The 24,918-nt window shown below is 37.6% G+C and overlaps 1 protein-coding gene across 3 annotated transcripts in view; it reads right to left on the bottom strand.

The window, feature by feature from the left end:
- rgs3a (regulator of G protein signaling 3a) overlaps positions 1–24,918 on the bottom strand; it is a 254,786-nt gene that overhangs the window by 167,387 nt on the left and 62,481 nt on the right. For all 3 annotated transcript variants that reach the window (XM_030148618.1, XM_030148616.1, XM_030148617.1), the window contains 2 exons: positions 16,731–16,842; positions 871–914 (listed from right to left, as the gene is read on the bottom strand). In XM_030148618.1, coding sequence (XP_030004478.1) covers positions 871–914; positions 16,731–16,842 — 156 coding nt within the window. The remainder of the gene's footprint in view (positions 1–870; positions 915–16,730; positions 16,843–24,918) is intronic.

The raw sequence follows: 24,918 nt of genomic DNA, 5'->3' as shown, positions 1-24,918 counted from the left end.
TCTGGTGTCATTACTCAGAAATAGTGTTGAAGATGGACCTGTGGAGTTGACTTAATGAAGAATTCAGACCCAAGCATAGCATTTGCAGTTTATGTAGACCACAGGGAAATATTTTAAAATACATAATTCCATTAAAAAAAAAAAAAAAAAAGCAAAATATCACTCCTTTAAAGCTGCAGGACACTTTCATCACCAATTTTTCATCAACTCTGTAAAACCCGAGTCATGGTCTAAGTATCACGGATCCGTTAGTCTGTCTGTGATTACTCACCTGAATGTCTTCCCTCACGGTGAACAATTTCAAAGTGTACTCCACCATAAACAATCCATTTGTTTACAAACAGAACTGGTAGGTTAGTAGGCTTCTTTGGAATTTTGTTTTGACGTGCATTGTGGGAAGCGGAGCTCCAGCCATTTCTGCGTCATGTTTGTTGCAGCTGCCGCTGCAGCTATAATGCAGCTGCGCAAACCTCCGCTTCCCATATTGATTGATTTATTGATTTGAACTACTGTTAAACCTCTGAGCTATTACATCCTTGGACCAGTGAGTAACTTATATTTAGATAAGATTGTCACGCCTCAAAATAGTTATAAAGTTAACCACCATGAGAAGTCAGAAATGATGCAGTGAATAACCCTGACAATTGTATTGTCGAATGAAAACGTGTGTGTGAACACATGAGATTCAGTGCAACATACAAAGAAAACACGGTTTCATTGGCAGTTTGTGTCAGTGCTTGTGTCTCAGCTGTAATGTGATTTCAGGACAGTCGATTGTCCCTCTAGCCGGCAAACATTAGGCCTTCCTTTTTCTCCTTCTCCCTGTCTTTTTCATTTATACACCCAAACACACATAAACCTTGTTCTTACCTCGGTCATGTGAATAAGGTAGAATCTCAGTTCTTCGGCATAATCTGCAAAACAAAATACATACAGATTAATTTTCTACCAAATACCAGCCATCTTTCTACCATTACATCTTATTTATTATGAATATGAGTTTTGCTAAAATACTTTTAATAATAAACTGCCTATACTACCTGAAAGACAATCACCCACAATTCATGGAAGTAGCACTCTGGTAGACAGGCCAATGGGAGAGGAGTCAGGATATATGGTTTTAATCGAGCAACTCCCCCCAAGACACACAAACACACACCTATATGCTGTATTGATGTTTACTTGTTTATTACACAGGCACACACACACACATACACACACACACACACACACACACACACACACACACACAAGTGAACACTGACCATGACTGACAACCTTGACTGATTTTCCAGATCAGAGTGAGGAGCAACAGGCCTTCAGGGGAACATTTAGAACGGTTCATTATGGCCCAGAAAGATGGAGGATGGACCATCCATTCAGCCCGACATTCATCTCCATTCCACCACCAATCTAGCCATCTATCATGTCTGTTTAATTAACACAGAGAGAACGACGACCAGAAACAATAACTTGCTTTCAATTGTTATACATGTACTTAGAACAGAGGTGTCAAACCAAGGGCCACATACAGCCCATTATGATCTCAAGCAGGCAGGATCAGTAAAACCATATTATAAAAACCTATAAAATAATGATAACTCCAAATCTGTCTCTTTGTATCAGTACAAAAAAGTAAAATGGCATTATGAAAATGTTTACATTTACAAACTATCCTTTCACAAAAAAATGTGAATAACAAGAAGAATCATGAACAACCTGAAATTTCTAATGATAAATACGTGGAACTTTAACAATATTATGTCTCTGCTAATTATTTACTCTTGTGCATTACAACTTACAGATCACAGTGGATCTACAAATACACAAAACATTTAGTCAACACTCAGTGACACACTTGACTGTTAATGTCTTCTGTGTAATATTTACTCCTCGGCCAACTTTAGGCCGAAGGAGTATAGTAATCATTTTGTCATTTTTCTGTCTGTCCATCCGTCTGTCTGTCCATTCAACAACGTAATCACATTATCTGAAGAATGTCTTGACCAGAATGTATCGACATATCACCAAAATTATACTGTGGATGTATCTTGGCATTGAGCAGAAGCTTACTGAGAATACATCACTTTGACCCACTTTTTAAAGTAAAGTCAAATGGCAACATGTCCTTTCAGTGACGTAATTGCATTATCTGAAGAATGTATTGAGATTACACTATAATTGGCCGAGGGGTATTAAAAGTGCGCTGTGGGTTGGATTGGACCCTTTGCTTAAGATGGTGTGTGTGTGTGTGTGTGTTGGGGGGGGGGGGGGGGGGGGGGGGGTTCAGGCTCAGGCTCAGGCTCCGGCTCTGTCCCCAGCTCTGGCCCATATGGCCCCGGCTTTGGCTCTGACCCTGGCAACGGCCCGGTCCCAGTCCTGGCCCCACCTCCGGCTATGGACCCGGCCCCAGCTCTGGCTCCGACCCCAGCTGAGGCTCCGGCTCCGTCCCTGTATGGCCCCGGCTCGGGCTCCAACGCCAGGTACTCCCCCGGCCCCAGCTCTGGCCCCAGCTGAGGCTCTGGTTCCGTCCCCAGCTCCGGCCCGTACGGCCTCTGACACCTGCTATGGCCCTGGCTCAGGCTCCGTCACTGGCTACAGCCCCAGCTGAGGCTCCAGCTCGTGGATCCATGCATACCTCATTCAGTCTCCTCCAACACCCCCGCTCTTACAGAACAGCCCCAGTTCATACCTATCTAGCTAACAATACATTTCCTAGTGATTTATGTTAGTGACAAAACAGTTTGCCAGTGAACTTTCCATCCGAATATAGCTACTATAGCCAAGCTCTGGCTTTGTTTCCTGTACAGTTGCTCCAAGCCTGTGAGAACACACGATTCATGCTCGAAGAGGGGTATGCACAGAGGGGGAGGGACAAATGGTAGTTGAGTTTGACAGACATATCACCGTTTAATCATTTCGAGTGGGTACTCAAAATGATTGGATGGTGTTTTTTCAGTCCTGTCTGTTCCACAGGTGACTAAAGTTTTTTTTATTTTTGTGTTAGAGCATTTAATTAATTGGTTGTAATTGGGATGTGAAGGGGATTTTAAGCAATATAGTAAAAAATGCTCCAGGAAAACATCTCGCACCCCACTCTTAAATTGATGTTTATGTATGATTTGTTCAATCTATTCAGTCTTGACACTGAAAATACACAATGTTGCAAAACAGTTCAACTCAACTATAAACATAACGTGCTGAGCACTTTTAATACTCCTTGGCCAAATATAGAGTAAGAGTCTGTTGAAAGTTGCTGCCCTGTAATTCATATTAGATTGTCTTGGTGTAAATGTAGTGCGGAAATCTCAATGCATTCTTCAGATAATGCGATTACATCGTTGAAAGGACGTGTCGCCATTTGACCTTGAAAAAGTAGGTCAAGGTGACCCATTTTCAATAGGCTTCTGCTCCATGCCAAGATGCAGCCACAGTATAAATTTGGTGCTTCAGATAATGCGATTACATTGCTTAATGGACGGACAGACAGACGGATGGACAGACAGACAGACAGATGACCAAACGATTACAATACCCCTTTGGCCCGAAGTTGGCCGAGGGGTAATAACCAAACTAACAAGCCTAAATAATTCCTGAAAACTTACTGAAGCAGTTACACACATATACAACACTTGGAGAGGTACACGGATGAACAATTAAGGTTTTAATCAACATATTCAGAAGTGATATTCACTATGTTTGTTGTTTCAAGGGTTTTAAGTAACTCATTGCTGTTGTTAGACATGCGTTAGCACATTCATAATGTAATGAATGAATATCCTCCTGGGGATCAATAAAGTTCATCTGTAGCTGTAACTGTAACTCAGATGAACATAACTTGACTTAGCAGGATCAGATAAGTTTGTTGTCCATCTTCTGCCTCTCCATATTAGACAGGCTTCCTCTCTGTCTGTTTTTAAAGCCCTTCTTAAAACCCATCTTTTCTCCTTGGCTTTTGAAACCATATGAGATGTTTGAAGGTACTATCTTTATTCTATATTTTTTATTTGGTAGTGGTTTATTGTTCTTATTTATCTATTTTATTTATTTGTTTATTTATTGATATTGTTGTTTTAAATTGTATGGCTTTTTAATCTATTCTTGTATTTTATTCTTTTTATTTGGGTTTTATTTATTCTTCTGTATAGCACTTTTTTTCTCGTTTTTGTACAGTTTCTATGTCTTTAAATCTACTCTGTATTTTATATTTCTATTTTGGTTTTAATTATTCTTCTGTACAGCACTTTGGACGACTGCAGTTGTTTTAAAGTGCTTTACAAATAAAGTTGGATTGGATTGGATCTTCATGTTAATAAAATAACAAATCAATACTAAAAACACACCATAGATATTATGCTCCTATAGAGATGGATGAGTTAACTGATGCTGACATTTTACAGACTATTAGTGTTGGCAGAATTCAGCTCCGCCAGCGGGCAATGGCTAATGTTGCACTTCTCCAGCAGAAACACTAATTTTTGAGAAAATAATAGTTCCAAGAACAAAACTCACACCTATAATCACAGATTTTTTGGGGTGAGTTTTATGTCCAGTTCCTGCCTGCTCATTTACTATTTTGGTTATTTGCAATAATTCATTCATATATTTGTTACTTTGCATTAGATGTGTATTCAAAAGTGATCCAGTTTTTAATTCAGTCAAAAATAGTTCCGTGTTGAACTTTTCATGGCAGCAGTAACATTTAATCAGCTATTAGTTTTTCAATCAGTATATTGACCCTTAAACCTGGTTTACATCTGTGCTCTTCTACATAAATGTCTTTGGAAAGAGCAGTTTGATAGTTTTTGAGTTTCTTACACTTCCAATCTATGTGCAATTTCAATGCCTCTATCTTACACTGAAGTAGTGACTAAAGCTGAAAAGATGAATCAATTAATCAACTCGAATCAATTAAAAAAATATTCAGTCACAATTTTTCCTGAACTGAGGCTTCATTTCCTTAATATTGCTGCTGCTAAACATTGGTTCCACTGTTGTGTTTCACATGGATGCTTACTGTGATGCATATGACGCCAGGATCAACACCATTGAATTATTGAATTGAAAAATCTTTAATGCCCCCAAAGGGCAATTTGATTTGCAACAGAAGTGTACAAATCTCACATATCACTAAAACAATCAATCTCACATGGTACAATAAATACAATAAATTCAATAAATACAGTAAATAAATAAATAAATAAATAAATAAGTCAGTCATCATAGTTAATGGTGCATTGTTCCCAACAGGTTCAGTTATGGACAGATGTTAAATTGTCACACTAAAAGGAAGCATAAGGTAATAAATATACCACTTTAAAACTAAATTTAAAATATCTAAACACAGACAAGTACAATACAAGTTTTGCAATACAGAATTAAAAATTATTAACCCATCAGTCAAAGTAAGCAAAAAATATATTAAAATACACTTGGCACTAAGATATATTTTAAAAATACAGCAGGGACAGGACTAGAACATTTCTAATGTTGACAGCTCCAATTATTAATGTACCAGTTTTTTAGGTGCATTTTGAAGTCATTATAAGATGACAGTTCTCTAATTGCCACCGGAATAGAATTCCACTCATATGCAGCTGTAACTGCAAATGAGGCCAGACCAAATGTACTTTTTCTCAGTGGAACTATGCATACCCCTCTGACTGCACTTCTTGTCGTACAGTATAAGGCTGTTCTTATGTTTACAAACTGTCTGAGTGGATATCAAAGATCCATTTACCTGCTTTTTTGGGGAAAAGAACTGTACGTAGACAGGGCAGGTCCATATACACATGCGTCTTGTATGGATTTGTAGAGAACTATAGACTTTGAACTGTACACTGTACATTTTCCTGGCAAGGAAACACTTTTTTAATACATTTATAGATATCTAATATCAAAAATATCAACTCTATGCAGTGCAAAAGTTCAGCATCTTTGCTGGTATTGACCATCAAAGAAAGAAGCCCGAATGAATGTCTAGGTTTTTTTTACCTTGGAACCCCATACCAATATGGTGGTGGTAATGACGCATGCGGAAAGGCTGAATGCGACATCTAGTGTATACATCTATGGATCAACACAAACAATATAGAGCGTAGCTCAGAAGAGATGAGGACAAAAAGGCAGAAAATGTCTATATGTTCACTTTTCTACATGGGAACCATCACTTACTCCTTTAAACTTTTAAACTTTCACACAAATTACAAATATTTGTATATTTATTTTTTTCAGTTGTATGTTAGTTCCATCTTAGGTTGTAAGTTGGTACTGTGTTGTAGACTGCAGTGCATATTGTTTGTAGATGTCAATGGACTTGTTTGTTGTTGTTTATGTCTATAAATATTTGTATATATACTTTTACTTTTATACCTAATATGAGGAGCAGTAGTCAGTAGTCAGTTTACATATAGTTATAGTAGATATTTGGCAGCACACCATTGCCAGCAGTTAATTAATGTTAATCAACTCCCATTGTAGATATAAATGACTCATTCAACAACAAAGGAAACAACTGTTATTTTTACATGATTATTTGGTAATAAAAACCTAATCTGAATAAAGTATTTGTTCCTGCAGTTAAATTACTCTATATCTATAAAATACTAAATAGTTTTATACTGTTGTTGTTATATATATATATATATATATATATATATATATATATATATATATATATATCCTTTTACTTTTATAACTTTAGTGGTTGTTGTATCAGCTGGTTCTGGAATAACAGACAAGTTATTTGTCCCATTCTTACTTTTTTTTGCCTATTCAAATAATCATTTAATCAAATTGAATCAAAGAAGAACATCAATAGATTAATCGATTACAAACATATTCGATTGCGGCAGTTCTGGAAGGTACAACAGTACCAGAGTTTGTCATTGATGTGTGTGCATCAGTGCTTCTACATAGGACGGACAGCAGAGGTCACTGTTGGATCTGGTTTCACTCTCAAAGCCCAGAAGAGCGTTGTCTTTAGGCTTTTTGATGAATTCAGGTGTTAAACAGGCTGCAGAGCGTATTCACACTATTTGCTGTGTAATAGGCTTAAGAGTCTGGCTCAGACCAGCTCTAATTGTAAAGTGTCATGGGATAACTTTTGTTATGCTGTGATGCTATATTAATAACATTTGATTCATTGCTTGATTCATAGAGGTGCAGCAGTCATCAGTATGCTTGATGTGGTGTCATTTAATATATTGTGTTAATATCTGAAATGAAAATCAGTGAAACAGGCCAAAGTATACCCCCAGGCCAGAATATACCCAGGTATAAAGTGGCCTAGGCCAGAATATACCTCCCTGAGCCATATTATACCCCCATGATATCAGTAGTGTTGAGTGAGATACACAAGATTTGCTTAATTTTTCAACATTTTATTTGGGTTTTGCTTTGTCATGCGAGTTAAAGGTAGGATAGGAGATGTTTTCCTGGAAATGCTCTAACACAAAAATAAAAAATTTTAGTCACCTGTGGAATGGACAGGACTGAAAAAACACCATCCAATCACTTTAACCGACGCATCAAAATGATTAAATAGTGATATGTCTATCTAACGCAAATGCCATTTGTCCCACCAAACTCTACGTGTACCCCTCTTTGTGCATGAATCGCTCGTTCTCAGAGGTTTGAAGCACAGAGCCAGAGCTTGGCTAGCTATATTAGCAAGCATATGAAATTAAAATACGGTAGACTCTTGTACATGAGGAACATTATGGCAGAAAAGGTGCCAACAAGGGGTTGAAAACGAAAAACTGTATTTGAGAAGGCTACTGCTGAGAAAAAGGCTTTAGGAGAGCGGAGCAAGGGCAGAGTGATGCCACGGTGGCCCTATTTTGACTTGATAGGTAAGATAACATTATGTCTTTATGATTTTTTGAGAGTATTCATTGGTTTCTGACATTATGTTGACATTTTAAAGGTCCCATATTATGCAAATCTCACTTTGTGAAAGTTTTCTTATAGTAGTGTGTGTTGCAGTAGCCTCATTATGAGGTTCGAATTTGAAAACTGTCTGTTTCCTCCCTGCCTTGCTACACCACATTTTGTGAAGATGCCTGCTCAAACGGCCGAGTTTGAGTTGGGTCCGCTTATGACGACATAAGCGGATTTAACTCCTCCCCCTGACTGTGCCCCCACCCTGCATGAAAAGGTGAGCCCCACCCTGGCAAAGTAACTCTTGGACAACAAACATGGCGAAGGCGAGACATGCAAGTTGTGGTGTTGTTGGCTGCACACACCAACACGAAAGTTTATTTTTGCTCCCCACTTACGAGCCTCTCCGAAAAAAGTGGCTGGATTATATCTTTGATGGTCATGTACCAAACAACATTCCCAAACGCTTGTATGTGTGTGCCCGGCATTTCACGGACGAGTGTTTTTCGAACATGGGCCCATACAGCTCCGGCTTAGCACAAAGACTCCGAATCAAGAAGGACGCAATACCAACGCTTCGTGACCCAAGTACAAGTGTGGGAGATGTAAGTTCTTATCATTTTTTTGTATCTTTACTGCATAACCCTACATTACGGATAAGCTGGTGGTTGTTGATGTGTACGTCTAACGTTAGCATGGCAGCTAACATAGCTCGGTTACTGCTGCTAACGTTTGCGTCCCCGTTAACATGCAAGAGCTGATAATATCAAGAGACATTCAACATAACTACTTTGAACACGGGCCTTTTGTGGTTGGCATCAGTATAGTTAGCATCAAGCTTGTTAGTAGCTGCCTGCATTAGTGGCGGCAGGCGTCTTTCCATGTCAGGTCCACGAACCCAACACAACACCGCCGTTTTCCGTCGGGGCTCAATCACGCCTCAAGGCAAAGAAAGCCAGTGTTTGGAAAGACGTTCTGTCTGAGACATGTGTATTGTAGACGTAGAACTACTGCGTCCCGACGAGCCATGGCTTCACAGTCAACATTAGCGCATAGTACCGCTACCGTAAGCCGCGTCCTCTCCCAGAGAGGGGAGGGGGAGTGGGCGTGGACAGATGCGTTCATTTGCATACCCGGAAGCAGGCCCAGAAACAGCCTGTTCTGAGGAGGGCTGGTGAGAGTGACTTTTTCGACCGCTGAAACTCCGAACAAAGGATGATTTTGGGTCGAACAAACTTAAATACTATGTTTTTGGGCTTCTGAGACCTATATGACGTGACTGAAAAATAGCATAATATGGGCCCTTTAACAAGTATCCAGCCAAGTTAGAGGATAAAACGAATTGGACGAACTGCTATGTTGGTAATGCTGTAGCAATTTTGTACCGGGCTAATGCTGCATTTTGTGGAGACGCACATATTTCCTGAAATGACTCTGTGTCTACAGAGCACTTTTTTTAAAACCACAAAGAAGAAGATCGGATGGGAAAAGCTGCGGCTTCGTGTGGACATGGCCTACCTGAATGCAAGGAATTGTGGTAGAGAGATGTAAACAAACTTGTTTTGTCACTAACATAAATCACTAGGAATGTAATGTTAGCCAGCTAGGTATGAATTGGGGCTGTTCCGCTGACAAACATAACAGCAAACTTTAGTGGGCTGCTAGCCTGACATCAGTCTTACTACAATCAGCTGTTCTAACTAGCCCGAGATAACTTGACAAGTGAAAAGTCCAACTTCTAATCTAATGTACTGATAAATATATTTTACAATACAAAACAATAATCATATTCATTGTTTAGGTTCATTCTGATGTTGTCAGGTATTTTCTTACCTGTGAATGAGCCATGAGAAAAAGTTAGTGAAGGTTAGCAATGGGCTCTATGCACAACCCCACTACTTCCTGAACTTCAGGTGGGTCCTTTATTTCCTGTCTTTCATTATTGGACACACTGATTAGTCCAGGTGTGCTTAATTAATCAGTAGTCACAACAAGAAGCAGCAGACACACCTGGATTAATCAGTCTGTCCAATAATGAAAGACAGGAAATAAAGGACCCACCTGAAGTTCAGGAAGTAGTGGGGCTGTGCATAGAGCCCATTGACGTTGCACTGCACTCGTGAACCATTGGGAAAAAGCATTGCGTGATCCGGTACTCTGGAGGCGTGGCTTCGGAGGAAGTCTAAAGAAAGGAGAGGGTGCTCGCTGCGGAACCATCTAGGTTTCAGTGACGCCCATTGAACCAGGTTCAATCCCTCCCCCGGTTCAGTCCACAGATTTGGTCACGCCCACTGATAGACTTCCAGAGAGCCAGCATGCTCAGAGCAGCGGTAGATTCAATAATCAAGAGGCTGTGTTGGTGAACATACTAACTCTGCCTTTCGCTACTGAAGTGTGTTTATCTTTTAAAAACTAAAAAACAAAAAAAAAATGGTTGCGCCCTGCAGACTGCAAAGGCCATTGCACTTGATTCATGTCATTTTCATATTCATCAAACAGTTCACCAAGCCCTCTGGGCAACACGGTGGTGCAGTGAATAGCACTCGTGCCTCACAGCAAGAAGGTCCTGGGTTCAATTCCAACATCAGTCGATGGGGGTGGGACCTTTCTATGTGGAGTTTGCATGTTCTCTCCGGGTACTCTGGCTTCCTCCCACCATCCAAAGACATGTACTGATAGGTTAATTGGTTAATCTAAATTGCCCATAGGTGTGAATGTGAGAGTGATTGTTTGTCTCTACATATCAGCCCTGTGATGAACTGGCGACTCATAAAGGGTGTACCCTGCCTTTGCCCGTAAGTAGCTGGGATAGGCTCCAAGCGAACCCTGTGACCCTAGAGAGGATAAAGCGGGTTCAGATAATGAATGAGTTCACCAACCCCTTGTGCCTTATGAACGGGGTCTTGGAGGAGACCACTCAGGTTATGATGATGAGGAACAATTATGCCACAAGATGCAAGGTTACAAAATTGCTTAACTTGTCATTTCTCTTTCACAGTGATGGTGACAAAGTATTTGTCCTGCTCCACTAGAGAACATGAAATAAAACACATAACACTCAAGGAGGGACTCCATCACTAAACACCTACTTCATACATTAATACACACTACACTATCTCACTGTGTGATGAATAAAGCGTACATCATTATAACTATCAACACGTGACAGTGCTGAGAGCCATAGGTGACTAACGTCCTTTAACACTGTGGATTATATGATTTTGGTCTGCAAAATGTGCATACACAATAATCCCATGTGAACAGTTAACAGACTAGGAATCCATACACTTCCATATATTTAACTGGGTAACTTGGGCCAGATGTTATAACAGTAATTAATGTGATATGATTTGAATTAATTCACTAACAGCCTGGATCACCATCTTTCACAAATAGCCTATATCTTAATACAGGTATGGTGCCGTAGATGTACAAACTAGAGGGCACTCCCTGAAATGCTGTTTCAGAACTGGTGGGCGTGGCTGACTCTGGTGGTGGGTGGGGCTGACTCTGGTACAGCTCCACCCTTCTGGTACAGCTTCACCTTTTTGGTTCTGCAGAGAGCAACAGTTGTAGAGGAAAGGGGTTTGGACTTTTGAATTGTGTATTTTCAAAATGTAGCTGGCTCAAACCATTTTTCCAGGATCTCCTTACCTACCTTTAGTGAGAAAGCTGACTGACTTAAAACCTTAAAACTCTAATTTACTTTTATTACTTCAACCAGAAAAACCTTAATCAGTAAAAAAATATGAGACTTCCACAAAGATCAAAGATTATGACCACACATCTCAGTAGTGTGTACACACTACACATCTTCAAAGTTAAACACAGATAACAACAGAATAGAATAGAATAGAATAGAATAGAATAGAATAGAATAGAATAGAATAGAATAGAATAGAATAGAATAGAATAGAATAGAATATATTTAATGTCGCAAATAACAAGTACAGTGAAATTAAAAGTGCCATTCAATCTCTGCTTCATATTAAAAAAAAACAAAGAAAAAATAATAATTAAAAAAAAAAAAACAGCAAAACAATCATGCTTGTTTTCAAGGTCATGCACCCAGGTGGGAGCATTATGAAAGAAAGATGAAAGATGTGTCTGGCCCAGGACAGAGTATATCCCTGGGAATAACCTGTATTAGACCAAACTATACCCCCAGGGTGTAAAATAGCCCAGGCCAGACTGTACCCGTCCAGGCCAGAATATGACCCTCCAGGCCAGGAGGGGTATAGTCTGGCCTGGGCCATTTTATGCCCTGGGGGTATAGTTTGGCCTCGTAAAGTTTATCCCCGGGTATACTCTGGCCTGGGCCAAACTATCAAAATGACAGACTGGACTGGGGGTATACTTTGGCCTGTTACACCGGGTCAGAGATACACATTAACACACAGTCTTTTATAACACCCCCACCTGAGTGCATGATCTTGAAAACAAGCATAATTTGGATGATTTTTTTTATTTATTTGTTTGTTTTTTTATATGATGTACAGATTGGATGGCTTTTTTAATCTCATTGTACTCGTTACAATGAGATTAAAGATATTGTGTTGTATTCTATTCTATTCTATGTTGTTATCAGTGTTTAACTTTGAGCATTTATATTGTAGGGAGGACTCACTAGTCTTAGAACTTAAAGTTTCAGGATGTTATATATTTTATGAACAGCCAAATTAACTGAACATTATGTTACAATTGCTTTATATTGTTTTGTTTTTTAATGTGCTTTTATTTGAATGTGTTCAGACAATTTAGAAGTGTGGTCATAATCTTTGATCTTTGTGGAAGTCTAATATTTTTTTACTGATTAAGGTTTTTCTGGTAGAAGTAATAAAAGTACATCAGTTTTAAGATTTAATTCAGTCAGGTTTCTCACTTAACTCACATGACAAAGCTGAACCCAAATAAAATGTTAAAAAATTAAGTAATTCTTGTGTATATCACTCAACACTGGTGATATCATTGGGGTATAATCTGGTCCAGGGGGGTATATTCTGGGCTAGGCTGTTTTATACCTGGGTATATTTCAGTCGGGGGTATAATGTGGCCTGTTACACTGGGACTTTCGGTTGCAGGTGGTTGAGTGTGTGTTCAACTTCACTCTCAGTGTTTCAGTGTTTCCCACGCTCTTCAGGATAGTATGGGGGTGACAGGAAGACAGGAAAGCCCCCATTCTGGACTACACTTTATCATTACATGCACACACACACACATGCACAGCACACACACCCTCGCTGAAACAAACACAATCCCCGGTGCCTCTTTCCTGAATGACGCTGCTGAACCAAAAAAACAATGACAGGCAGCAGGGTGGAGGTGTATGTGTGTGTCCTCTTATGAAACACACAGAGACACACAAACTCCACTCCTGAATCCCCACCCTGGTGAATTCTGATTGTTTGGGTGAAGGGTGGAGGCCAGAAGTGGTCAAGACGAGGCCAACACTGTCTGTGGTGGTGGGGGGTGGGGTGCAGCTCAACCTCATGAATCCGAGTCATTTTTGACTGTTTCATGCAACAATACAGCAGCTGTAAACTGATGATGATGATGATCTTATTTTGGTTGTAAATGTGTAATTAATAGCCTGTCCATCAGATTGTTGTTACTCGCTGGTCTGACTGCAGCCAATATTCTTATAGCTGTGTCAAAACTTCAAGTGTGATTAATGTGAGGAAGCAGCCATGTGAAAAACTGCCCTAAATGACATCATATATAAGACAACACTAAACTACTACTATAGTGAAGGAAATGAGAAAGTCTTAACACTACCTTTCTGCCTTTGATGGTAAATTTGAGTTTTTTGTTTGTGTTTTCCTGACATTTTAATCAGTTTGATGGCAAAAACGAGGCTGTCATGATATTTGAGTTTATGAGTAATTGCCATTTAAGTCATTGTGACTGACGATATTATTAACTACTCTGTTAACTTTATACCAGTGCTATTGAATCAGTCACATAAGAGTTTAATTCTAAATATACAACTTGTGAAGATGAGGAGGTATTTATTGACACTCAATAGAATATAAAAATTATACATTAGTTTGTCTTTTCTTAACCCTTAAAGACAGATAACTATTTTTGTGACAACTTCCAAATGATTTTTTTGTCTGTCTCAAGTGTTTTATCACCCTTTATTATAATATTATCCTTTGCATTTTGCCTTTTTCCATGAAAGTGATGTATTTACCTATATTTAATTTACTGGCCATGTAGATGTTCATAAAAGCTCAGAGGAAATTCAAAGGTTACCATATCAAATTAAAAAAAAAAAAATGTGGGAAAAGTGACTTTTCAACTAAATATATCAATAACTGAACATAAACCAAGTATCTCCATCCACTGTCATGTATCCAACTCCATGGGTTTTACTGGTGAATCAACTGTAGATGACAGTGTTTCCATGTTCACTACGGAGCCTCTGAACATCCAAATGGGCCATATCTGATGACCATGAAAAATGACAAACTGCGTTTTATACCAATTATTTACTATCTATTAATAGGATTAGTGGATCAACAGGTATTACACATTTTACATCAGTAGCTGGTTTTGGTCGGCGGTGGATGTTTGGGTCTTTATGGGTTAATAAAAGTGACCAGTGAAGCTGAATGCACTGACCAAAAGTACAACATTAAAATAAACCACTGCAGAGTTAGTTCTCCACTGAACCCATAGCAGAGAAGGAATAGGGTGCAACTTTTAGGTTCTACAAATTGTTTTTATACAGGTCAACAGAGACAGTTAACACAAGTACAGTATGTAAAATAATCATAATTATCTCAAATGACTGCTACATGAAGATGATGCTAGTTGTGACTGCAACTTGCAACTTCTAGCAACTTTCAGGACAGACAATAACTACTGTCCTTACTGAGGAGTTGGAAACACTGGTAATAGCCTACTGTATCTGTCTCAAAGGTACAACATGTAAACTGCACAATCTTGTGTTGGCATCTGTGCTGTGCTGGAACAGTCAGTCTTCAGTCAAACTATAGGTGGCGATTTGGGGTCTGATCAAAATGAACCATGGTTCAGTTTATTCATTGTTTGAAAATATTTTTTGGATGTGTTAGATTTGTTGCAATAGTTACACAAAGTTGAACAAGAATATCGTCACCAATAAACAAAGGTGGGTGTCCGTAAACTGGGTGTATTTGGTAGTACCAAAGTAAACAAGCAGATCAAGGTATATGGAAAAAACACAATGTTTTTGGTAATAATCAAAGTATATTGTCCTTTCAAAAGGAAAAGGTGGTGCAGCAGATTAACAACATGCCTACGCCCATCTACAAACCAGACAGCATTGCAGCACATCCAGATAACAGCAGGATATGGGTATGACACAAAAGAATGTTATATCTGGCCCAAAAGTTGAAGCGTTAAAGCAAAAGTGATCAAATATATATATGGGGGGGCTTAGATGCATAAGTGGGTCAAAAATGACCCAGTGAGGTTGTTTTCTTGCACTGTCTTTGTAATGAAAAGTTATTATTATTTCATATTTCAGGTATTTCTCAAAAACAAAAAAAAAACGTGTTGTTTTAGACATCAAGCAATTTAAATTTTTAACTAACCTTTTATTGATTTTATGAAATTGCAGTTTTTGTATTACTACTCCAAGCTTCCATGGATGGGTCAAAATGACCTGCATTCATTTCCAGTGGAATTTCTTATGAAGCTTTGATTCATTCAACAGCGAAACCAAAGGACTCACTCACTCACTCACTCACTCACTGAAGCATGAAGTCATTCTTTTGTGGACAAAATATAATACAAAGGATTATTTTTAACATGACAAAATGACATAAGTGGCATGAAATACATTGATTTTAACACAGGTCATTTTTGACCCACTCATGGAGGAGTGGAGAGTCTGGATGCTCATGCATCTAAGGGTTAAATATGGACTCTCGCTCCAACTGTTTCGACTGAGACTACAGACCCGGCCCCGTCTCTGCCCACCTCTCAGATATTTACACTGAGACCCTTTTATTTGACTTTTCTTGGACCCTGACTATGTTATTCTCTTTGTATGGCTACAGGAGGTGGCTGTTTACATCTAGGTGAAATAAAAAGACAAAGCAACAGGAACTGGCGCAGCCTTCCTCTAAATATCCTCATGTTAAGCTCAACTGTTTATATCTGTGGAATCAGAGTATTCCGTGTTTATTTCTAGCTGTGTAATGTGGGTATGCCAGTGTTACAATTCCCTTTTTTATTCTCTGTTGAACTATAAAAGAGTGAACATGGTTTCAAAGATATGCAATGTAATGATCAATCAAGTTATATAACAGCTATGTAGTTTTCATTGATATCTCTGTCAATGACTGGAGTAGAAAACATTTATATAGCCTATATGCCAAATGCACTATTCATACTACATTTATTACAACTACAACTGCACTCATTACTGAACATAACACCAGTACATCCTGCACATTTTTATTGATACAAGACATGTTATTGTGTGTATTTTTTGATTTTTTAACTTGACTGATTTTAATTTTTTATTCTTAACGGCTTTTATAATTGCTTTCTGTGTTTGTAATTCTGGGCACTTTATAGAGCATAAAAATGAAATGTCATTGCACTGTACAGTTGTATTTCTGCAATGACAATAGAGCTTATTATATTCTATCTTGATATGATTAAAAACACAACAGGCTTTGGTTACAAAGTCCAGTCAGAGTTGGTTGTCACAGTCAATTTAAAAATTATCATTCACTATTATAGAAAACTGAAAATCACAGTCATTATCTGCATTAATTAACTTGTCAGTCCATTCTTTTATTTTGTTAAAGACAGGGTTGCACACAGTTTGATGACTGGTTGTGTTTACATACCATCCTGTAGTCGCAACTGTCGGAGGTACAGCGGACTCTGAAGGACGTTACACCTGCCTGGTTCATCTTCACGAGTCACCAGCATCAGGTCATTGTAGACAAACACTGTAACCTAAAAAACAGAGGGAGCAAAGATAAAGAACAGCAGGTGAGGAAGAGGCGATCAAACAAACAATGAGAAAAAATATAAAACACATCACATCTGAAGTTTCACCATCTCAAAACAGACTTCACACATTCACATACATGTGTCCAAGGCTTGAACAGTCTCACCTCTGGTCCTAAGAGAGGAAATGTGGTTTGCACATACATCAACACCCTCCTGCATGTTGCACTGCAAGCTAATCTACCAACCACGTACAATAAGATGATATATACAGCATGTATATGATTAAGAATTATGTTCTTGCATATACACTGAATGTATAGATTTGAATTCATTATTCACTAGTCTAAACTTTTTTTTTTCTCAAATGATCTTATGCACTCATTGTAGATTGACTGATTGTATAATTTCTGTCTATAATGTACATATTGGTCCTGTCAAACCTCTGTCCATGTGAGTGTTGCTGTAATATTGGATTTTTTTTGGGGACAATTCTAAAACATTTATTAACAGTTTATAATTGGATTGGTAATTTAGTTGCAAACACTTCACAACTCATAAATAAGCCATTACAATACACTAAAAAAGGAACAATAGTGACTTAATGTTTGCATGAGCTTTATTCATCTCCAGCATCTGCCTTTGAAATTCATTTAATTACAGCTATTTAACATCATAAGCATATCTTAACACTAAAAGTATTTCATTTTGCAGTGTCAAACTGACTGACTGATGCCAGCATACAAAATGTCTGAGACAGCTCACAGCATTTAAGTACAGCCAAAGCATGTCATTTAGCTGTTCATTAGTTTTATTATTATTATTTATTACTATTTGTTTATATATATTTATATTCATTTAAATTTTTTTATAGTTTATGTCTTACCATCTAATTAATTTTGTTGTGTGCTGGACTCTGTGTCTCTGGAAACAAGAGACGTTTGAAAAAGAACATGAAATTACTTTGTTATGATATGCTTTGTCAAGTTCACAGTTTTACCAAGTCAGTAATCTTGCATTTTCTCATGTCTGACCCCTCAGGCTCCTGTAGTTCCACATCTTTTGTCCAAATATAGTCGCAAGCCAACATGATGACTAAATCTCAAACTACTGGCTTCAAAAAAGGCACTTCAGAAATCATCTCTAATTATATACAGTCTATGCTCTTCAGTATAAGATGCTTAACTAGACCATGACTTCCTGTTTCGGTTTCACCACTATTCATGTCCTTTATGAGACTAGAAGCAGAAAAGTGAGACATTTACAGATTTTGACAAATTCTTTAACCCCAGACACATTAGATACCAAATATCTCTGGCAGGAGGCTGTGCTGCATCCAGGCACAAACATCATTCCAAACAGAAAAACAGCTTCTACCCAGATGCAGTCAGACTGCTGAACTGCTCCACCCTCCATATTCTGACCACTTTGCACCTTAACAACAGGTCAAGATGCTGCTACAGTACAGTCACTTTATATCCACTGATAAACTGTTGCTGCTGTAAATGTTGCTGCTGTACATGTACCACCACCTTAAGCTGTTGCTGCTGCTGTTTATTGTACAATATTGTACATATTCAGAGGTGTATTTTATTTATTTTAGTGGTGTCTATGGGGGTTTTTATTCTATTCTATTTTGCTCTTATCTAATTTTCTGTATTTTTATTTATTATTTTTTCCTATTGATTCATGCTGTATAAACCGAGACCTGGGTACATGCACATTTCCCACAAGCCACATATGATCTGAACATTCTGATGTTAAAATATTTACAAGACTAGCCGATCAGGTAAAAATGGATTTTGTTGGAGGCCTGTCTTTGTCTCAGCAACAAACTGACAGGATCTCATCTCAAGGATGTAAAACTGGCAAGAAATGTGAAATAATTGTGTTGAAATAATCTTACTAATAAAAAAAAGACTCATCGGAACACACCCACTTGTGAGACATGAAGTGAGCAGTTTCACTAGTGAAATAAATAGATGAACTTTGACACTCACAGTATCACAGTAGCAGTAGATATGAATATGGTATCTAGGTTCATTGTTATTTCTTACAACTGTTTATTGACATACAAAATGGATTCATAAAGAAAGAAATATTGTTTATTCACAACTTATAGACTGTTTAGAATAAGAACAACTTCACAAATGACAGTTTATATTTATTTTATCAATAGGCTGTAAAGTCACTAATTGTTTTATGGAAATAAACCAATAAAGATACATTTAACCTTTACCAAGTGATTTGTCACCAAATATTATATTATCTTTTGAATTTTGGCAGTGTAAATCATGTATTTTCCAATATTTAATTTACTGAGTATGTAAATGTTCATTAAAGCTCAGAGTAAATTCAAAGGTTACTCTATCAAAACAGAGAAAATTTAAGAAAACACAACATTTTCAGCCAGATATATCATTAATTCTACATAAAAACAAGCATCTACGACCACTGACATTTGTCAAACTGTATAGGTTTTATTGCTGAACCAATTATGCAGAAGATAATTGAGTTTCCATGTTCACAACAGAGATTATGAATGCATCTGAAAAAGAGAAACTGCATTTGAACTGAATTATTTCACTGTGTTGGTAGGATTAGGGAATCAAAAGTTATTAAACATTTTAGATCAGCAGATGTTTTAAGGGTTAATAATCATCGACTGATGCAATTTATTATGTTTTGACTAGGGATGCACAATAACTATCGGCACAGATAATTATCGGTCCGTAAAAATTATGTCATTCAGAGCATTTTTATGTTAAAATTTTCACTGATAAATAGAGCCCATAATAATAAATGTAAATTGCTTAGATTTCACGCATTTCACCAGTGCACAGTGCATGTTGTTGCCTTGCCAACCACCTTAAAAACCAAGAAGAACAGGAGGTCTGGATCAGTACATAGTAAGTAAAAGGGTTTTCAGGTACTTACTCTCTGCTACATCTGCAAGACAAAGAGGAAGATGGCTGCTGTTTTGGTCGGGCAGCAGCAGAAGAGGAGGGACATTCTAAAACGCTTAACGTAAAAAAAGCTTAATGTAGCTTAATGCCTGAGAACAGTGATCAATCATCTCTAAAGTTCATGTGGACATTGTCATGCCCACTTTTACCCCTACAGAAATCATGACAACCCCAATTTTATGGATGTTGTCCACAATAAGCCTTTTCCTCTCCATAGGCGCACATTATAGAGAAAAAGCTTAATGTAGCTTAATGTCTGAAAACAGCAGTCTATCATCACCAAATTATGAATGTTTAAAGAAATAGTAAGTAAGTGAAAACCCCTGGTCAATTGTTCATTTCAAGCAGCCATAAGCTTTTGGTGCTGTAGAAGCCTTTATTTTTATTAGCTGAATTTTACCACTGACTTGAAATAATAATAAAAGAATTTGATGAATGGGAACTATTGTTGTTTGTTATAAATATCAGTTAAGAGAAGCAGGAAGTTACCGGTTATCTGTATCGGTTGCAAAAAACAGTTATCGTGCATCCCTAGTTTTGACCTTCTTGTAGTGTTTCAACTTTTCATACTCTCATGACACTGTATTCACATTTTCTCTGATTTCAGATTATTTAATAATGTAACAAACTGGTGGAAAATTGCCTGAATATGAGGAACTTCTGTAAAAATGTAACAAATGCATGCAGTCTTAACTTGATTAAAACATTCCACAAACACACACACACACACACACACACACACACAAACTTAACGCAGAGTTATGAAACCCGCTATGACTGCCCTTGGCTGGTTGTTTTTTACATTGGTTAGATGAAAGTGTCAAGTCAGTTCAATGCAAAAATAAAAGCAAGAAACAAAGCACAAGGACGGAAAACATTGCCCAAACGCATGCATAATGGTCACTTAAATTAATGTGTGCTTCCATGCCAGATAACACATATAGTTTCATTTATGTAGTACAGAGGGGACTGTTTCAAGACAATGCTTTTGCTGCAGTGGCTTCCTCTGCACAGTGAGATAGCAGAGGGTGTATTTGTGATGTAGCCAGTATGTGGTTAGAGCATGTGTGAGTGTGTGTGAATTAGCATTTAGGTTTGAGTGGGTGGAAGAGGATGCAAGTACAAGGACAAGGGAGATGAAAAACAACTTTCATACAGAGAAACAAACGCACATTCACAAACGCTGCACACACATTGGAACATTTGTTGACAGTGATTCTCTCTGTTGCTTTGTCTGACATTGTTGTTTTTCTTTCACTCCAGCAATAATTACATCAAACCCCGACAAGCCTAAAAGCCATACAAATAATTCTGATTTAAAAAAAAAAAAAAAAAAAAACCTCAGTAACTCCTTTAAGCATATAGATACTAAGCACTAGTGAAAACATTTTCCCTGATGGTTTTACGTGTGACAAAAATGACAGTATTTTCTTTTTGTTTTTCTCTGAATTTATTTTGCTCACATATATAGTCACTGTGTTGATTTATTCACTAAAAGTCCATTTTGTCCTGCATCAGATCTGTGTTGTGCATATTAATAAAATTAAAGTTAGTGTGAATAATAGGATTTTTGTGTTTGCCTCAAGGCCAGACTTGTACAACTCTGGTGAGTAAAGCTGGAACAACACAAAGTGGTCATTAAAAACAGCCTGAATAAAGTGTCACAGCAGAGAGAAACTCCCTCCTGACAAACACTGGCTGTTAAATATTTGTTTTATGACTGACCCCAGAGAGAGCCCAGAATTACCTTCCATTTCAACAGTTGCTGCACTTCACTGCACCACACAGAAAAGATTATCTGGCAGAGTCGATTAAAGCGCTAAATCCCGGAACAGTTTTATTTTTTCTGTTCTTTTTTGACATACAATCTGCACAGACTTAACCCTGATGTGTCAGCCTGTATTCCTGCATTCACAGCAATGATTCACACAATATAAGCATCATATCTGCCTGTGGGTTTTTCACACCGACACACTGACAAATAATTTTCGCCATGTAAATACCAGTAAACAAATGTGATTAAGAGAAGGTAATGTGAGAGGCTAGCGTGACCCAAAGTTTCATCGCATTTCTAAATGAATGGTACTATCACAACTGAGATGAGATGAAATAAAATAAGACTTTATTCATCCCACTGTGGGGAAATTGCAATATGATCTAAAGTGGGTCGAACCGGTAAAATAATCATCCCGATAACCTAACTAAATTATTCTCTTTTTTGTGTGACAGAAGAATTGCATTTGTTTTTCATTAAACATTTCAGGTTGTCCATATTCGTTCAGGTTATTCACATTTAATTGTGAAAGGATAGTTTGTAAATGTAAATATTTTCATAATCCAATTTGAAATTAAAATACTTTGATTTTAGCTTGGTAATTATGCTGTTACTTGATATCACATTGATCTGTATGTGACCCCTGAACTAAAACAAGTTCACCACCCTTGACCGTTAATATCTTCAGTGTATTTTTTGCAATTTGCAAATTCATCCTATGGGACAGATTGGAATCTTTGGTGGGCTGAAAGGTTTAGATTGGAACCTTTGGTCCATGGGCCATACGTTTGACACCCATGCTATAGACTGATTTTAAATTACAGGTGTTGAAATACCTCAAATAATAATGACTAAAAGGTGACAGAACCAACAAGTAGAAAGAGCTGAGCTTTTTCCAACCAAATGAACATAAAGCACAACACAAGGTTTCACCACATACGACAAGGCTGAAACTTTGAGTATCAGTATTGTGACATTATTGTGAAAAAAATATTGTAGAATAAATGTATACCTTTCATGCAGTGTCTTGTGTTGATTTTATTGGAAAAATTGTGTAGTTTCAGAATATAACATCAAAAAAATATGTATCACTTGTCCTTGTGTGACTTTTTGCATGACGTTTGCTGAAAAGTGGGCAAAAATTACCCTTTTTCAGTGACAAATAATTTGAAAACCCATATTAATCCTGTTGCTGCTTGCAAATTTTCATTGAACTTGCTTACTTTTAACCTTAAAAGAAGAGCTTATGGTATGCCCTTTTGAATGAGTATCAGTTTCAGTGGTTTCAGTTCAAAGTCAACGACGTCATATCAGCCAGTTCCTTAGAAGACGTCCTGCAGCAATTTTGTTTGGATTTTTTTGGCTTCTAGGCAAGAATTTGACTTATAATTCTTTATGAAGAGATAATGTTATCATAAATCTGTATGTATTCTACACCATTCTCTTTCTTTTTCTGTTGTGAATAAAGCATTACCCGACAATTAAGTATCTTCTAATATTAGATAAGTAAAATCATTACTTTCACTAACCCTACCCCCATCAGTTTTTAGTTTGTGAAAAAAATACATACCATTGTAAAAAAAAAAAAAAAAAAAAAAACTTGCATTCATTCAATTTTCAATATCTAGCCTCCAAAATTTAATCAATCATGCCCACCAACATGGGCTACAATTAGTTTAGATCAAGTTGAGATCAAGTTTTTTTTTACAACCAAATTTTTATATTCATTTTTGAAACTGCCCACCAATTTGTTAGATTTTGACTTGCTCTGTCAATGATGAAGCCAATTTAAGCAGCCAGAATCACTTTAGGAAGGCTTCTATTTATCAGTTTATAGTTAAACTAATAAAACAGTTCTTACACGTTATGGAGTAATGCCTAACATGTGTGTGTGTGTGTGTGTGTGTGTGTGTGTGTGTGTGTATATATATATATATATATATATATATATATATATATATATATATATATATATATATGTATATATATATATATATATATATATATATATTTTTTTTTTTTTTTTTTTTTTTCAAATTAAATTATATAATTTCAAATTAACTGAATAGGGTTAAGATACCAAGACAAAAGCCATCCAGGGGTGGAGGAAGGAAGGCCTCCTGGGGAGTATTCAAAGCTCACAGATGAAGAGAAGAAAGGATGTTATGTTTGATTTTTGACAGAAATTAAATGGTTAAATCAAGAAGTGCACAGGTGAAATGTCATGTTTTTTTGTTTCAACCTTGTGTCAATAAAGGCTCAGTGATTTGAAAACCACAAAATATTTTGCATAAATGATTTCAGATTCAGATACCTGAGAAAATTTGACCCTAAACTGATATACTTTCAGTCCTTAATCAAGAACTTGAATTTTTGCCCTTAATGTCACTAAAATGCAACTCAAACCTTGAACCTTGTCATACTAATAAGATGATACCCCCCGACCACGAAAACATGGACGAATGGAGCCACATGTCAACTTCATTAAGATAAGATAAGATCAGATCAGATCAGATCAGATAAGATCAGATCAGATAAGATAAAAGATATAAGATAAGACACATGTCGCGTTTCCACTATGTGGAACCGACTCGACTCGGGTACCAGGTCCTATTCCTGGAGACCGTTTCCATTACAGGATACTACAGACTTTACAGTAACTGGACATCATAGCGATGCGATGCGTTACTTCCGTGTCATCTGCTCAGAGAGCTGCTGATAAACTCGCTCGTTGCGTGTCGTCTTGTCAAGCTCACGCTGAATTTTCACATCTGACCTTCCTCGACAAACCATGGTGTAGTTTTGCGGGCTGTCATCATGTAGATTAACCTACCGCTATATTTACTGTAAACTTCCGCATCTCTTTTTTGTAAAACGGCGGGTCACAGAGACAACTCTCTGACCAATCAGTGGTCTGCAGTGTTTACACGTCACCTTTTAGTATCTGGTCCCCAGTCCTGGAACCTCGGTGGAGGTGATACCAACAAACTAGTACCGGATAACAGATTCCAGGCCCTTTTTACCTCCACCAAGGAGGTTATGTTTTTGCCGGCGTTGGTTTGTTTGTCTGTTTGTCTGTCTGTCTATGTGCAAGATAACTCAAAAAGTTATAGACGGATTTGGATGAAAATTTCAGGAAATGTTGATACTGGCACAAAGACCAAATGATTAAATTTTGGTGGTGATCGGAGGTGGGGTGGGGGGGCACTGATCTGCCTTGACGGAGGTCTGTGCTCTCCGAGTGCTTTTCTAGTTCGTAACGGAAACGCAAAAAGGCCGAGTGGAGTCAAGCCGATACCAAGTAGTGAAAACGCAGCAATACTTTATTGATCCCCCAAGGGG

This window comes from Sphaeramia orbicularis, chromosome 12 (assembly GCF_902148855.1).
Source record: "Sphaeramia orbicularis chromosome 12, fSphaOr1.1, whole genome shotgun sequence".
Taxonomy (NCBI): Eukaryota; Metazoa; Chordata; class Actinopteri; order Kurtiformes; family Apogonidae; genus Sphaeramia; species Sphaeramia orbicularis.
This window is presented reverse-complemented; position numbering and strand designations above follow the sequence as displayed.